Here is a 15,881-nt window from a genome sequence, read left to right on the forward strand (position 1 = left end):
CAAACCTCCCCCGTGCACGGCTTCAGCCACTGGGGCACCCACCTGTCTCCCAGTGGGAGGAGAAGGCAAAAGGGGTGGGGTCCCCTCATTTAGTTATCTGAGACACCGGAGGGTCTAGACGTGACCCACCAGGCACAGCATCATTCCATGTGCAAAGGCAAGCGAAGTGAACCAGCCCCGTGATGGGGCAGGCGAGGGCTGGGCCTCCCCCAGAGCCATTGCTGGCAGCGCAGTCTGAGCATGGCTCTCAGTCTCCCGAGTCATCTGGAATTCAGGAATGGCGGGTGGGATGGAGCATCCTCGTCTGACCGCCTGAAGGCTCCCGGCCTCTCCCGGCTCTGCCAAGACTAAACCCCTCTCCTTGGCCCTGAAGACTAAACCCCTCTCCTTGGCCTTGCCACGGGGTGCGGGCCTCTGTGCTATTAGATGTTTATTCCAAAGCTTTGCATCCTTCTTCATCATCAAAGCATCCATCAGGTAAAGGACAGAATTCCCAGGACTGAGAGCTGGTGGTGGGGCCTCCCAGGGCGGGGTGGACGGGGCTGCGATGGGGTGAGTGTGGGTGACTGTACAGTGATGTGGCACTGGCGCCATGCCCGGAGGTGATGTTGGAGGTGTCGCTGGCCCAGTGGCGACAGCAGGGATGGTGGCCCAAGGCGATGGCTGACAGTGGTGTGACCATTCGGACCTGCCCCGCAGCAGGAGTCCCCGCAGTCACTGCACACCTGGGGCGTGAGCCCGACCTGATGTCTGATGGCGGAGGCTGGACGGTGGCCATGCTTAGTGTGTGGGAACCCGACAGAAGTTTGGCCTAAAGCCGCCCGGGGCTGTGGCTTAGAAGGTGAAATCTTCTGTTCCCTGCACCCCCTCCTCGCTCCCCCTGACGCGGGAGTCCCCCAGGGAGACCCCTCCGCAGTCTGGGTGGGGGACGGGGACGAGGCGGTCAGCAGCCGAGGTCCTGGCTGTGCGCAGCCCACCAGAGCACCAACGTCTGATTCCTCAGCTCAGGCAGGCCCAGGACCAAACACTGGGTTTTGGGTCCCACGTTACATGAGGAAACAACCTCAGAGAAGGCGAGTGATTGGTGCAGAGCCCCTTGCTGGGGCGACAGTGTGGGGGTGGGGCCCTGCAGCCTGGCCCACGATCCTCCCCTGACCTCTGCACTGAAGAGCCGTGGACAGGAGTCCACCAGCCTCACGTGGCAGGGCTTGAGCTACGGGGCCAGCCCGGGGGGCGGACGGTGTCAGGAGGCACCAAGATGAGCTGAGGCCAAGGCGGGACCCATCCCCTGGAGGCTGAGTCTCATCGTCAGTCTGCACTGCTCCTCCTGGTCTGGGGCGGGGGCTCTGCACGTCCTTGGGGGCCTGGGGAGATGGCGTGAGCGGGCTGAGCACCTCCCACTGATCCAGGTGCCTGGGCCCATTCGGAGGGGAGGCTGGCGGGCTGGAGCCCCTCCAGGAGAGGGAGCGGTGCCCGGACACCAGCAGGGCCTTGTGAGGGGCGGATGTGCACCTGTGTTGCAGGGGGTTGTGGGAACCCAGGATGCTGGAGGAGACGAGTGAGGGACAAGAGCTGGAGGCTCCTGGAGCCCGGCGGGGCAGCACTGAGTGTGCGGAGCCCAGCTGAAGGCCGGGGGCCAGGAACTCTCACCCTCACAGGACTGAAGCCCGGAGAGGCCCCGGAGGCTCCAGGAAGGCGGTGAGGTGAGCCCCTCGGAAGGGAGGGGCCCAGGGCGGGGGTAGCAGAGGGCCTGTGACAGAGACTCTCCCTCTAGCCCTGGCCCGGTCCCAGCCCTGAGGCCGCCCAGGCGTGGACGGCCTGTTTCCTGCACACCAGAGCCTGAGCAGCCTTCTCCCCCGGCACCCATCCGAGTCCCCCTCCTTCTGTGCCCACCCGGAGTCCCACTGCCTCTGCTGCCCCAGCTCCTGTCCCTTGGACCTGTCAACACCCTCCTTGCCCTTTCACTCACTAACTCCCAGTTCTCCTCTGAGTTTCAAGGTGGCCTGCCCCATATCTTCACCTCACAGCCCCGTTCTCACCTCCTAGGTGTGGCCAACACCGCTAGGAGCTGTGGCCACACCTCTGCACAACCGTGGCCGTCTGTGCTGTCCACGTGAGCCCTCCCACTGGGGTCCCCCCCCGGCAGTGAGCGCTGGGAGGTCTGGCAGAGGCCTTGGCCCCAAAAATCCATGCCCTTGGGACCCTAGCAGCCTGAGCCTGGGAGGATCCTGATCACGGTGGCAGGGGGAAAGTTCTGGATCCTTCATCACAGGCTGTTAGCCCTGTCTCCTCTTGGAGCCTCAGTCGCTCCATCTCTAGTATGAGGGGGTCTAATACCTATTGCATGGACAGCAAGTTCTAGAAAACTCTGCCTGGTGGTGCAGCTCCCACCTCTGTTCAGGTGGGCTGGGCTGAGGGACACCCAGGGACCCACGTCAGAGAGAAGATTTGGCTAGCACAGGTGGGCCAGGGCTGAGGGACGGTGAGCTCTGAGCCTGGTCCCAGTCTGAGCCTCTACCTCCCTGGATATCCCACTGGCGCTGTCCTTGGCCACAGGGAGGCCTGGGTAGGAGAAGCAGAGGGGTGATGCTTATGGGGACCCTGCTCTGAGCTGGGAATGTGGCTCCACTGACGCCCACCACAGGTCCGCACACTGGCCTGAGCCCACACGCGGCTGCTTCGTCTCCGCTCCCTGCAAGGCCCTGACTCCTGGCGGGAGAGGCGGGGACCACGCTGTGCGGTGCTGCTCAGTGAAGCCCGTGACGCCCCCTCTCGCTATTTTTATCCCCACTAAGCCCTATAAGTACGGCAGCAATCACCAAATACAGTCACCGTGCCCAACGCCTCTCGCCCCCAGTGCTGCACACCCGCACGGCTTGGGACCCAGGGCAGAGGGACAGACACACAGGCTCCTGGGGAGGCATGATGGATCCTCAGCAGGGACTCCTGGGACAGAGCCTGTCCCCCTCCCCACTGGACTTTCTGGCACCTCCCTTCTTTCTTCTTGGTTATGACGTCAAATAAATAGGGTATTTTCTCACCCTGGAGTCTCTGGGTCTCAGTTTCCCCATTAGAGAAATGGGGGAGGGGGAACCAGGGTGGAGTCTGTGTGTGGTTGTCTCCCCACCCCCGATGCCCACTCCTGGCAGGGACAGGGCTTTGCTGGTTTCAGTCACTGCTGCCCCCTGTGTTTGGGCCAGGACCCTCTGTGAATGTTTGTTGAGTGAGTAAATGGATGGATGATGGACGGACAGATGGATGGATAGGTGGATGAATATGGATGAATGGATGGATGGCATGAAATAACCGCCCTCAAGTGCTCAGCATGAGGGGCTGGGTGGGGGTGAGGGCGAAGCCCCTGGGCTTCGTTAGGGCTCTCCTTACCCTTCACCTCCAGGCAGCCCCCCCTCACGGAGAGGAAGACACCCCTGGATCTGTCAAGGCATGGATGGAGGAGGGGGCCTGGAGCTCAGAGCCTGCAGGACTGGTGGGAGGTTCCCAGGCAGGGGCAGAGGGTGGGGGCTCATAAAACCAGAAATCTGACACGTGTGGTGTTCCCCAGCCAGGAGACGCTACTCTGCCTGCAAGGTGATGGTGCCTGGGGCTGAGAACTGGAATCAAGGCCAATGTCCTCTTTTTCTCGATAGGAAAGGAATGTCTGGAAATGCTGATGTGGCTCAGGACGGGGAGTCAAGGTCATGTGGGGCCTTGGTCTTCCCTGATCTCTTTCCACTGACCACCATTCTTGGGGCTGAGTGGCCCTGCAAGGGCCTGGGCGCTTGTCCCCATGGCCCTGCTCAGGGCTCAGCCCGGAGCCGCTCTGGCACTGTGTGCTACCCCTGCCCCCAAGCCCTTCCTGTTACAAGGGGATGAAAGCTGGACCCACACTCGTCTGGGCTGAGTAATCACACCTTGTTAACCACCCACCTTGATGGAAACAAGGGAGACACCTGGGAGGTCTGCTACATGGCCAACACTGGGCCAAGTCCACCCAGTAACTGTGCACTGCCCGGTGGGTTCCGAGACCCCCATCCCAAGGCCTTGTAGGCCCTGGGAGTTCCCTGCAGAAGCAGCCCACTGCGGTCCAGCCTGGATTACCCTCCTCTTGGCCTCCTTGACCTCTGAGGGGCCAGAGATGCTGTTCATTCTGGTGCCAGACACCTCGAGCACCCAGGCTCTGTGAGGCCCAGAGGATGAAGGAATACCTTGTCCACCTGTTTTCAGTCCGTAGCTTGACCAAGCGGCAGGTATGGAGCTGGAGAAGGAACCGCCAGAGGTCTCTGGCTGAGAGAGCTGATGGAGCCTGAGGAGTCATGGGGACCCCAGGGAGGGGACAGACCATCGCAGAGAGGGCAGAGCGCACAGCCCTGGGAACCGCAGGCAGCTGTGGAGGGAAGGGCACTGGAACTCAAGCTCCAGCTACTGCTCGGTGGTCGTGGGGGCCACGACCCTGCCCTGGGGCTTGGTTTCCCCATAATAGTCCAGAAAATCTCCAAGACTCTCTTCAGCTCAGCTACTCGTCCACTCATCCACTCACTCACTCAGTCATTCCTTCAATAAACACACAGTGAAAGAAGCCACGTGACTCTCGCTGCCAACAGGTAGGTCTCAGGTTGGGGAGGGTGTGCAGTGATCACTGCTGTGTAGGAGGCAAGCTGGGTGAGGAGCCTGGAGGAGACCCCAGCCCCAGGCCAGGGGGCAAATGTGTGGGAGGGACAGCCTTGAAAGATGGGTCTGTCACCTTCCAGACAGAGGGGCCCAGCTGGGCTCAGGTGAGAGGCTGCACTTGGAGAGCGGGTGGTCGTGGGCTTGGGACAGGGTCCGGAAGGGCCTGGGACGCTGGACCAGGTGCCTGGATGTGACCCTGTTGTGATGGTGGCCTGGGAAGGGCATCCAGTGGGCGATTCATGCCCCCAAGGCAGACCAGGCACCCACGCCTGGCAGAATAGGGGCACCTGTCTGGCAGGCCTGGGGCGGGTGCGATCCTCCCGCCACCTCGCAGACCCCGCCTGCTTCACCAGCAACTCTGGGAGGCCGGGCTGGCGGGTGCTTTCCGCCCACACACAGCACATCGTGAGGTTCCAGGTTCGGCAGCTCTCAAGGGGAGGGCGCCCCTGGAAGTACAAAGTGTTGTGATTTTGCAAAATGCTTTTCTCTCTCATTTTTACCTTCACTCATTAGCATTTCGTTACCCCGGTTCCCTGTGTGTAGCGGGTGGGGGGGCTGGGTTCTTGGGGTGGGGGCTGTAAAGTGAGGAGGTGGACGAGACCCTCTCCGAAGTCCACGTGGCCAGTCTACTACTCCACGGCCCGTGACCTTGTGGCCACCACACGCTGAGAGCCCCGAGGCGGGGCTGTGGTTTAAAGTGGAGGCAGAGACCTAGCCTGGGCATCAGGGACAGGCCGGCGGCCCCGGCACGGCCGTGGCCCCTTGCGGACATGTGTGTGCCCCTCCCTGCCAAGGCCAGGTTCCCCACTGTGGCTGAGGGAGCACAAGAGGTGCTCTGAGTGGTGGGGGCTCTGAGGCCATCTGGCTGGAGATGTCAGGACGCTTCCACAGAGGAGGGTGTGACAGCACCACATGGATGTTCAGAGGCTCCTCGTGCACCTGCCGGACACACTCAGCTCACCTCCGGGAAATGCTATCCCTCAAGACTCCACCGTGTCAGGCCTCCTTATCGAGGGGCTTTCCCTGATCCCCAGCCCCTTTGGGTCCCCCATGCCCTTGCACAGCCCCTGCCCAGGTTCCCAGTGCACACCGTGTGATTCACAGTCCACTAGACAGTGAGCACTGTGACAGGGCTGTGTCCTGATGCAGAGACTGATGGTCCCCTCCTCACCTTCTTACTGGGCACAAGAGCCTGGATGGCCCCTGGGAACACAGTCCTCAGGAGGAAGACATTTCCTAGTCTCTCTTGCAACCAGAAGTACCCAAGGGACCCAGTTCTGGCCAAGGGGGCAGGGGGTGGTATAAGCAGATATGGGGTGTGCAATATCTAGGAAGCGTCCTTAAAGGGGTGGGATGGGGGTGAGAGCATGCCTGTGTGCCTTTCCACTGTCCAGTTCTCCACCCTACTGGTTGGAAAGCAGACATGATGGCTGGCACTTACACAGCCATCTTGTGCCATGAGGCAGAAGGCCCATCTGAGGACCAGAGGAGCCACGAGATTAAAGAAATCCAAAGTCCTGTCCTCCCAGCCATTGGGTCTACCTAGACTTGAATGTGTAGCATTAAAAGTGAACATTGTGTTTAAGCCACTGGTATTGGGATTTTCAGTCATTAACAGCCGAATCTAACTGTATAGCGTCCCCAGGGTCTAGCATGTTGCCTGATGTTGAAAGTAAGGTTGTGGAATGAATAAACGATGGCAAACAAGATCAGATAAGATTTGGCAAGAGGAGGGGTATTCTGTGCCAGGTAGCAGGCCTGGGTAGTGGGTGTGGAACAGACAGACCAGCTCCTTGGGGTGTAGAGATGCCTCCCGCTTCAGAGATGGAGGACAAGCAGGCCCTGCCACTTCCCAGGAGGTGGGGCGGGGGGCAACCTCTTCCCTCACTGAGGATGCGATTAGCAAAGACAACAATCAAACACTCCCATCACGGATTTTCTTTTACTTTTTTCTCTTTCTTTTTCTTTCTTTTTTCTTTTTTTGCCACTCCTGCAAAAGTGGCTGGGAGGCTGTTACAAGTCTCATGCTGGAGTCGGTTTTCTAAGAGCCTGGGGCGAGCCTGGGGCTGTGACGCCACGACTGGTCTTAAATGGTGGTGGGCGATGTTCCTATCTTGGTCGGATCTCTGCTGGGTGCTGGGCCCTTGCCAGCCTCTTCCCAGCACACTTCCTCCCTGTGACACTGCCTCATATAGGTGACGAGGCAGCAGTGTGCCGCCCTCCCATCTGCTCTTGGGCAGGCTCACAGCACTCAGCGGCCTTTGTCTCCTCCATTGCTGCTTTGGAGAACATGCCGAGAGAAGGTGTCACTGGTCAGTGTCACACTGCAACACCAGAAAGTTTGGTATTAGAACAGACCAGGTGCCTGGGGGGGCGGGTACACATCGAGTGAACACTAAGCCTCGTAAGCAAGGCTCCTGTGCTCCCTCTGCTCACACCAAGTGTCCCTTGGAGCGCTGGGGTGCAAACATAAATACATGGGCCTCAAGGAGCCCGTGGTCTGATGGGCACGGAAAAAGCTGAAAAACGTGGTGGTCCCATCCTGATGCACACAGGGGTCATACCAGCTAGGAATGGTGTCAGCCCCGGGGGAGGAAGCAGGGGCTGGTTTCTCCTGTGATGATGAGTCTGTGGTACAGCTGGGGCAGAGGGTAGGCTCCACCCGCAGCTGCTCTGGGACACTGTGCCCGCATTCCAGGCTGGAACAAGAGAAGCGAAGCAGGGTGGGGTGGGGTGGGAGTGGGGGGTGTGTGTGGCTAGCTGGCCACATTAGTCCCTTCTGGGCCTGAAGACTCACTGTATCTTTTGCTGTCGTCCCCCAGGCCCGCACTACCTTGCTGACTTGAGCAAAACTGGGGTTCCACTGTTAAGGGACACAGGAGGGCTGGGTGGCAGTGATGGCCTGCTCATGGAATTTGGTGGATAAGGGAGTCTGTGGTGAGTGAGTGAGGGCTGACTGCTGGGGACTGAGTTAGTGCAAACACCTTCTCTTCCAGGGTGGGGCTGGGCTGGTTTCCCGGAGAAGCTGACCTGGGAGTCAGTCTTCAGGGGATGGACAGGAAGGTTAGGGGGAGGGACACTCACTGCAGAACCCAGGTTGAGTGACCAGAAGATCCTGCACAACCACGCAGAAGCCTGTGTCACCGCTCCTGTTAGAGCAGCGTTTCTGGAGTGGGCTTCAGTGGGCGCTGCAGAGGCCCCGTCTGAGGACCCCGGAGGCAGGACCACATGTGGCACAGCAGATAGGTGCTCGTGGCGCTGTCGCAGCTTCCCCGGGTGCATCCTCCTGGGGTCTCCTAGGCATCCTCCTTACCCTCTCCTGTTGGCTCCAGGCTCTTCCAGGGGAAGTCCTGGTGGAGGGGGCTGTCTCTCCTGCTTCTCTGGGAGGTGCTAGGTGGGGTTACCCCGAACTCGGGAGGAAGCAGCAGGTACCGAGCATCCCCTCTGGGAAGGCCCCGCTCGCTTCAGCTGGACCGCCCAGTCCGCAGCCCGAGGCAGCACTCACCCGCGCTGTGTAGGCGGGAAGCAGGCTCTGCAGGTGGTCGTCTCAGAAGAGGTGTTCTTCACTTTCCCCTCCTTCCCTCCACACCCCGAGGCCGGCTGAGGGTGCGGCGTGGCCGGAGCGTCCTCATACCCGATTGCCCCGCTCTCGGGAGGTGTCTGTCCTGGAGACCTGTCCCCTGAAGCACACCCCGCCGCCGGGGAAACGCTTTGCTGTGTGGTGACGACCGCGTCTACGCCCCCGCAGGCGAGGACCAAGGCGTAGGGTCCGCGGGGCACGGGTGACCTTAGACCCGGGCGCCGGCCCTTCGGCTCTTGGGCGTGCAGGCCTCCCGAGTCCTCGCGCCGGCTGCCCGGCCCCGCACGGCCACTGCCCGGCCCCGGCTCTGCCGCTCCGACCCGTGAGACCCGGTCGGCCTGAGGCGGGGCCGCGCACTGCGGGTCTAACTTCACCTTCAAAGTCGGTCCCGTTTCACAGATGGGGAGACTGAGGCTCGGGGGTGAGAGAGCCGGCCATCTCACAGGCCCGGGGAGGCGGCGGGAAGGGCTCGGCCCTGCTCGAGAGGCCGGGACCGCGCGTTCTCCGGGGCCCTCGGGGCCACAGAGGGGCCGCGACCCTGGGCACCAGAGGGAGCGCCCGCCCGGAGCGAGTTTTCTGGCCCAGCCGGCCGCCGTCTCAGACCGTTGCCGCCGCCCGCGCGGGGCACTCTGGGACTTGTAGTCCCCGGGCGCACGCCGTCCGCGACGCGTCCACGGCTCGGGCGGCCATTGGCTGGCGCGTAGCGCCAGGCCTGACGGGACGGGCGGAGGGGGCCTCGCGTTCCTCGCCGGGGGCGGGAGGGGCCGTCACGTGATGTTTGGGTGCCGGCTCCGCCCCCCGCACCGCCCCTCCCGCGGAGACCGCACGGAGAGTGCCCGTGAGGCTCCCAGGCCCAGGTGAGATGGCGGCGCGCGGCGGGGCTGGGCCGGCCGGGGAGGGCCGGCGGGCGAGGCGGGCTGGCCGGGAGGGCGCTCGGCCAGAGGCGGGATAAGCAGGGGCCCAGGCTGGGAGGGGCTCGGGGCCCGCGGCGGCTGGGGGCGGGGCGGGGCCGGCGCGGCGGGAGGGGCTCCAGGGACGGGGCGCCGTGGGAGGGGCGGGGCTTAGGGGCGGGGCGCCGTGGGAGGGGCGGGGCGGTCAGGGAGTCCCGCTGCGGTCAGAGCGCTCGGTTTGAGGTCGCGGTACCCAGTTGTTGCTCTCAAGGGACCGTCCTCGTCGCCAAGGGGTGGGAACCATTGGAGGAGAGCCGGACCCGATGCGCCACCCCCGCGTCCCTTCCTGCCCCTCCTCCACGTTTGACTTAAAAAGTATCTCTTGAGTACTGAGGGCTGGGGTCCTCTGGCCCTTGCAGCTTCCAGGTGACCACGCTCTGTGCTGCCCCTACGGAAGCCCTTCAGGAGCCTCCTCCTTACGTCTCACTCCACTCTTGCCCTCTGGGGTCTGCGTGCGCCGTCCAGTGTGGCGGTCACTAGACACGCGTGGCCCCGCATGGAACCCTGCGGTCAGGGCAGAAAGTTCTGCGTTGCGCTGTTTGACCAGATGGGCCTGCTGCCCTTCCGGTCACACGTGGCTCCTCTTCGTCACCTGCCCTCATCCTGCCCTTGTTTTAGTTCCGGGCGGTGTGGCGGCTCACCGTCCTTCTGGAGGTCTCCACGCAGGTTCCTGGCCACCCTCTGCTGCCAGGACCGCGTTTCTGGTGCCTTCTTCTTTCCTTCCCAGCGCGCTCTGTCTTTACCAGTTGTTTGCCTGTTTTCCATTTCATCTTGGGTCGCCACGAGGCAGGGGCTGAGGTGGTTCCTCACTATACCCGAGTGTGGGCTCAGTATCAGGGCGAGATACAGATGACGTTGGTCAATAGTAGGATGTTTTGGTCTGTTAAAATGGTACCTCCCTATGGCTCAGCCTCATGCATTGTAGGTCCTCAGTAGAAACCCAGTGTAGCAAATGCCTGCTCAGGACAGTGCAGGAGCCCAGTTATAACAGTGGCAATGGGAGACAGGCAGGCAGAGAAGGCTTCCTGGAGGAGGTAGAGCTTCCAGGGCTACTTGCACATTTCCCTCCTTTGTTGGCCTCTTGCCCTGACTGCATCCAGGCAACCTTCACTGGGCATTCCTCTCCAGGCCCCGGGATGGGTGCCTGTGCACAGGTGCTGCCATCTGAGGGTTTGGGGGTTTGGGGGTTTGGGGGTTTGGGGGCTCGTGGGCAGACAGGAGTCCTTAAGTCCCTTCTTGCAGGATGAAAGTCAGGATCTGGTCCCTGACTCCTGCTCCAGCCATGTCTTCAACAGCTTGCTTCGTGTGCCCCAGCAGTGCACAGGTCCCGGTTTCCTGCACATTTCATATCTTTTCTCACCAGCATGAGAATGTTCGTGCCTTCCACTTGGAGTGCCTTGTACTCTCAACGCCTCTTTGGATGGATACTTTCCTGTCCTCTGACTCCTCTGGGTTGGCCCACCCACATTTATGCTCATGGCCATAGCACAGAGCACCCTTTCTGTGTTAGAGTTTCGTTGTTCTCTGGTGTCTGGGAGACATGAACTGTTGGTCAAGGCTTAGACTTCTGAACAATGTGCACAGGTGTATCTGTGGCTGCTGGTTGTGTCTTGTTTGTGTTTTTTGCTACAAGTGGAATGCAGCCTGGGTGGTTCAGGCCAGCTGTAATTCTTTATGTTCTTTAAATTGTGATTTGTGTGATGTCATCACGACAAACTTGCTAGGCCATGAAGGCAGACCGCCTCTCGGATTCGTCTGCGTTCTGCCAAGACACTCAGCACTGCCCGGCTCCTGAATCTGTGCTGCATCCGTGAATGGAGGGGTTGGTGACGAAAGACTAAAGAGGAGGGAGAATGGACAGAACTGAAGAGTGAAGGGGCCTGTTCTGCCTCCTCCAGGACCATTACCTTGGGTGTTCAGTGCTAATTCTTGCGCTTGTTTCCGCTCTTTACTTTGCTTGCCTTTGTCCCGTCCGGGCGCACTGAGGCCCGGAGGGGGATTGTCATTCCCGCTTTTCAGTGATGCGCTTGGTGTTCAGGGAAGGCTCCTCCTGCTCCAGGCCCCGGACTCCAGGGCAGATGCTGCAGCCATTTGCCCGTCCCATCTGCCCGCCCTGTCCCCTTGGGAGCCCCTCCCACTGAACGTCTAGCTGTGGCCCCTGTGGCACCCTGTGGCTGTTTGTTGAAGTGAGCAGGGTCATGACAGACCTGAACCACGCCTCCTGTTGGAGCTGCCTGTGGAGCCAGCAGAACCTTCCATGGGAAGGGAGTTGTCTTGGCCTGAGTCCCGGCAGAGAAGACAGGACCCACCACCAAGCCAGGTGCCATGTCAGTGCCCGGGCCCGTGGACCAATGGGGCGGTGACGCCTCCGGGGGCCCCTGGTTCCCAGCGCCCTGCTGCCATCCACAGCTGTCCTCAGAAGCTGTCCAGCCGTTCCGCCTGGCCTTATCCCACCTGCATGATTGTCGCCCTCGGCCAGGGGCTTGCTGAGGGCCAGGATGGGGATGAAGTGAAGGGAAGAGGATTCCACGCTTGGCTGCAAAGCTAGACTACCGCCTGGAGCCCTTTCCCCTCCTCGATCCCCCTGGGCTGCAGGTGTCCTCACAGGCATGCGGTGTGGTCTGCAGGGCCGTGCCTGTCTGGACAGGGTCATCGGCAGGGCCCCCATGGCCTCTTGAGGGCAGGGCTGCCGTCCGAGGAGCAGAGCATCCCATGAGGACTTTCTCCGGCCAGGCCTGTGCAGAGACTCAGAGTGGTGGCGAGTGGGCCCGGGTGCCCCTGCAGGCTTTCCTGGCCTCTTCCGGATGCCGTGGTGCTCACGTTACAGAGTGAGGTCACCGAGTGGTCAGTGATGGATGTGGAGAGGGGCCCCTGTCACACGGGTGGCTGTGGGTGGGGCTGAGGGTGTGGATATATATCTGGGAAGGGGCCTTGGGTGCTGGTGAGACCTGAACTGAGTCTTGGAAACAGCATTAGTCTGGGAGGACAGGAGGGAGGCCGTTCCAGCAGGGGCGGACCTGAGGGAGGGCACAGCGGTGTGAGGAGCCCAGCAGGCCGGTGTGACTGGGGCCAGGCCCGTGTGGGCCTAGGCAGGAGGCAAGGGGAGGCCTGGGTTTCGGTGCTGAGCTGGGGAGGGCCAGCATGAGCCTCACTGAGGGCCACTGGGAGAGGACTGGAGACACGGTTGTGGGGAGCAGGGACCAGGGGTCTGGGCTCTGTGGCTGGAGGCTGCCGCTGGCTGTGAGAGGTGTGCACCCCCACCCAGCCCTCCCAGTCCCCAGTGTCCAGGCTGTCGGCCCCTTGGCTCAGCACCATGTGGCCAGGTCCACGGTGGTGGCGGCAGAGCTGTAGACCCCCTCTGTGGAGTGACTGCTGGCCCAGGAGAGCTGGGTCTTTCCGGGAACTGGGGTGGCAGGCTGTTCGTTGTCCCAGCAGCCCTGGGCTCCCGCCTCTGGGAGAGGCCAGCCCCACTGCCCCGGGTGGACACAAGAGAGCAGGCCAGACAGTCCTGTGACCCTGGAAGCCCCTGCTCGCAGCTCCTGCTCAATAAACTTCTATTGTTTTCTTAACTGGGCCGTGGAAGATTGTCTTGTTTTCTGCCTCTGATGTCCCCTGAGAGAACGGTGGGGCCCCAGCCCCAGCCCTGACTGTGTCAATGTCCTGGTGTGAACAGTGAAGTCCTGCGGACTTGGATCCTAACCCACGTCCCTCATCAGCACGTGAGGATGCCCGAACTCTGCCCTTTCTGAGCCTGCAGCCCCCGGGAGGTCGGAGGTGTTGGCGTCTATGCCGTTGCAGAGACACGGGCACTGAAGCTTGGAGACTTCTGGAGACACTGCTCGAGGGGCAGGCGGGGCTGTGGGGTCAGGGAGTGCCTGGGAGGCTGGCGTAGCCAGGCCTCTCCTGAGCAGCCCTCCCCTGCTGCAGAGAGCTTGCCCCAGCCTGCTTTTGAGGTGGATCAGCAGGAACTGAGGAGAACCGACCATTGTCACTGACTTCGTGTCATCATCACAATAGTGACCACCATTTACAGACCTCTGGTCTCTGCTGGCACTTGCTAGGTTCCTCATATTCCTAAGACCAGGACACTTCCCAGGGCTGAGTAACCTATCTGGAGGTCATAGGTCCGTAAGTGGCCACTCAGCTTTCGGGCTCCAGAGCCCACTTACTGCTCTGCTGCTTCCTGGGAGGACAGATTGGAAGATGCTCCCACACTGGAAGATGCCCTGTGCGCTGCAGAACGTCGATGATAAAGTCTGCACGAATAAAGACTTACTCCCGGGCCCTCTCCGTGTTGAACGGATGTTCTGAAGGAGGGCTTGTCAGGGGTCTGAGGGCTTCTAAGGAGTCCAGGTGTGGAAGTGTGGGATTTCTCATGGAGGGGGAGGCAGGATGGGACTTGGAATTCTTGTTCCCAGTAGGGCAGGATGACAGGCAGGGAGGAGAGAGCTCACCATCTGCTGTGGCTGCTCTCCTGGACCTGTGGAAAGGTGTCCAGTCATTGAGTTAAACATTTTTAGGGCTTTAGGATAGGTGCCATGCTCAGGCATCCATCTGCCCATGTCTGTCTGTCCTGTTGTCCGAGCCTGACCCTGGGTGTGGTCTGCAGGGCTCAGACTGAGCCTGCACTGGGTAGGAAGCCAGATATTAGGGGCATGGGGTGGTGAGGAAGGAGGAGGTTGGGGTGTCATCTGGGGAAGATGAAAACCAGGCACCCTGGGCGATGGTGGGGACAGCAGAGCTCTGGTCTGGGAATCGGCGCCAGACAGAGCTGGCCAGGAGGTGGCCGGGTGCAGCCCCCACCGCCTCCCGCCCCAGCCAACTCTGGCTGCCCTCCGGGAGGTCGGAGGTGTTGGCGTCTATGCCGTTGCAGAGACACGGGATCCGTAGTCCATCCTTGCCAAGTATTTGGAAAGGGACGTGTTTTCACACCAGCAGCCCTGAATCAGTCTCTCCCACATTAAAACAACGCCCCGCTGCAGCCTCCTTCCTGGGCTTGGCTGCCCTCTCAGCACAGGCTTTTAGTAGCTGTGCTAATGAGGAGCTGGATTCCTGCCTTGGGTCTGACCTCCTTCCCCACTGCTGCCTCACCCACAGCGAGGGTGCTAATGAGTGTGGAGGGCAGGAGGTGAGCCTGGGCTCGGGGAGCAGAGTGGTTCTGTGTCTTCCGGGTCCAGGGTCCGGAAAATCTTCAGTTGCGGGGATGAGTGTTCTAGCTGGTCCGCGCCTCCAGCCTGGACCTATAATTCCCTCGCAGCATCCCGACTTCCTGCCCAGGGCCACTCAGCCTGTCTCCCTGGCTGCATCTTTCCAGAGGCCCATCTGCAGCATCAGGCTGCCTCCTGCACTTGGCCTTTGCAGCTCTGGCAGTTTGAGCTCAAAGTCTTTCCAGCCTCTCTACTCAACCTGCTGGGCTGATGTCTCTGCCCCTTCCCTGAGGGCCTGGCACCTGGCAGGGCAGGGGGCTGCAGACTGATGGAAAGCCTTTCGTGGCTGGTTCCTCATTGCCTTGCAGTCATTTGTTTGGTGTTGGGCTCCCCATGGACTCCTCTAGGGCCAGGATCCTGTCTTTCCTGTCTCTGTGGTCCCAGTACAGGAAGAGCACACAGTTGGAGCTCGATAAATGCTCATGTAAGCACGAGCTAGCTGCTGGAAAGCACTATTTTTCAGGCAGCAGCACTATTTTCTGGGTGTCTCGTGTCCCGGGGCCACCCACTGCATCTCCAAGTAGCAGGAAGCTGTGATGGGCTCTAACATGGGTGGTGGGCTGGACACGAGCGGGTGCTTCGCGTGTGCACCCCCACTCATTGAGCAGAAGGGAGACGGCAGCTTGCAGAGGGCGGGTTACAGCTGCCTGGTGGTGCGGCTGCCCGGAGACCGCCTTCCAGGGCCCTGCAGGTGAGTGGCCGCGGAGATGCTGCAGGGAGCCTGAGGAGCGTGGCCGCGGCTCCCAGCTGAGGGCGCGGGGCTTTCAGTGCCACTGATCAGAGCAGGGAAGCCCGGGAGTCACTTACTCTTAGACCTTGAGAGGTGACATTGTTTTCTCCAGGCCACAGAGGAAGTGCAGGGCAGGCTGGGAGCAGGACACAGCATGCCCAGCCCTAGAACCTGGGCTCTGCCTTTCCCATGCTGCCCCACAGTGTTACGGACCCTGGCTTGTGCAGAGCTGCCAGGCCAGTGGTTTGAGGGGGTGCCCTGGGGCTGGAGGGGCTCTAGTCATCCCTGCTGCCCGCACCCCCTCCCTCCACTCAGAACTGCTCCGACCTCATCCGTTTCACCCGCACCTTCTGAGGACTGTTGTGTTGGGAGAAGGGGTTCTGTAGCTGGTTTAGCCCTCCTTTCTCACTGGGAGGCAGAGGCCAGAGCTGCCTGCTGCTGTGGGGTGCAGCCCAGCCCTGCCTCCTGCCGGCTGACAGCCTGCGCTGCTGCCCCCCTGCTGGAGGGGTTGGCGGACAGTGGAGGAGGGGGCCCCACAGGCAGTTGCCTCGTTTTGTCTTACGGCCCAGGGTGGCCTGCTGGGCAGGAGTGAAGTCAGGTGGCAGGTGCGGGCACAGATGTGACAGGGTGGGTGGAAGTCCTAATGGTACGGGGTAGGTCTTGCTGCGGTAACAAGCATTCCCTGGGTATCAGCAGCTTAAAGCAACAAAGGCCGCTTTGTGCCTTTGGAAGGCCACCCTTCCCTC

At 61.3% G+C, this 15,881-nt stretch overlaps 2 protein-coding genes across 2 annotated transcripts in view; one reads left to right on the forward strand and one right to left on the reverse strand.

The window, feature by feature from the left end:
• Positions 1-6,578: 6,578 nt before the first annotated feature.
• LOC105106347 (collagen alpha-1(III) chain) lies at positions 6,579-11,866 on the reverse strand. Its single transcript, XM_064476649.1, has 5 exons — positions 11,653-11,866; positions 9,619-9,702; positions 8,174-8,960; positions 7,233-7,367; positions 6,579-6,992 (listed from the first exon to the last, which is right to left on the reverse strand). The coding sequence occupies exons 1-5, from the start codon at positions 11,864-11,866 to the stop codon at positions 6,920-6,922; spliced, it is 1,293 nt and encodes a 430-aa protein (XP_064332719.1). The 3' UTR covers positions 6,579-6,919.
• TSNARE1 (t-SNARE domain containing 1) overlaps positions 9,039-15,881 on the forward strand; it is an 85,664-nt gene continuing 78,821 nt past the window's right edge. The window contains 1 exon segment of the mRNA XM_064476788.1: positions 9,039-9,105. The gene's annotated coding sequence lies outside the window, so the exon portion shown is untranslated.

The sequence above is a fragment of the Camelus dromedarius genome, chromosome 20 (genome assembly GCF_036321535.1).
Source record: "Camelus dromedarius isolate mCamDro1 chromosome 20, mCamDro1.pat, whole genome shotgun sequence".
NCBI lineage: Eukaryota > Metazoa > Chordata > Mammalia > Artiodactyla > Camelidae > Camelus > Camelus dromedarius.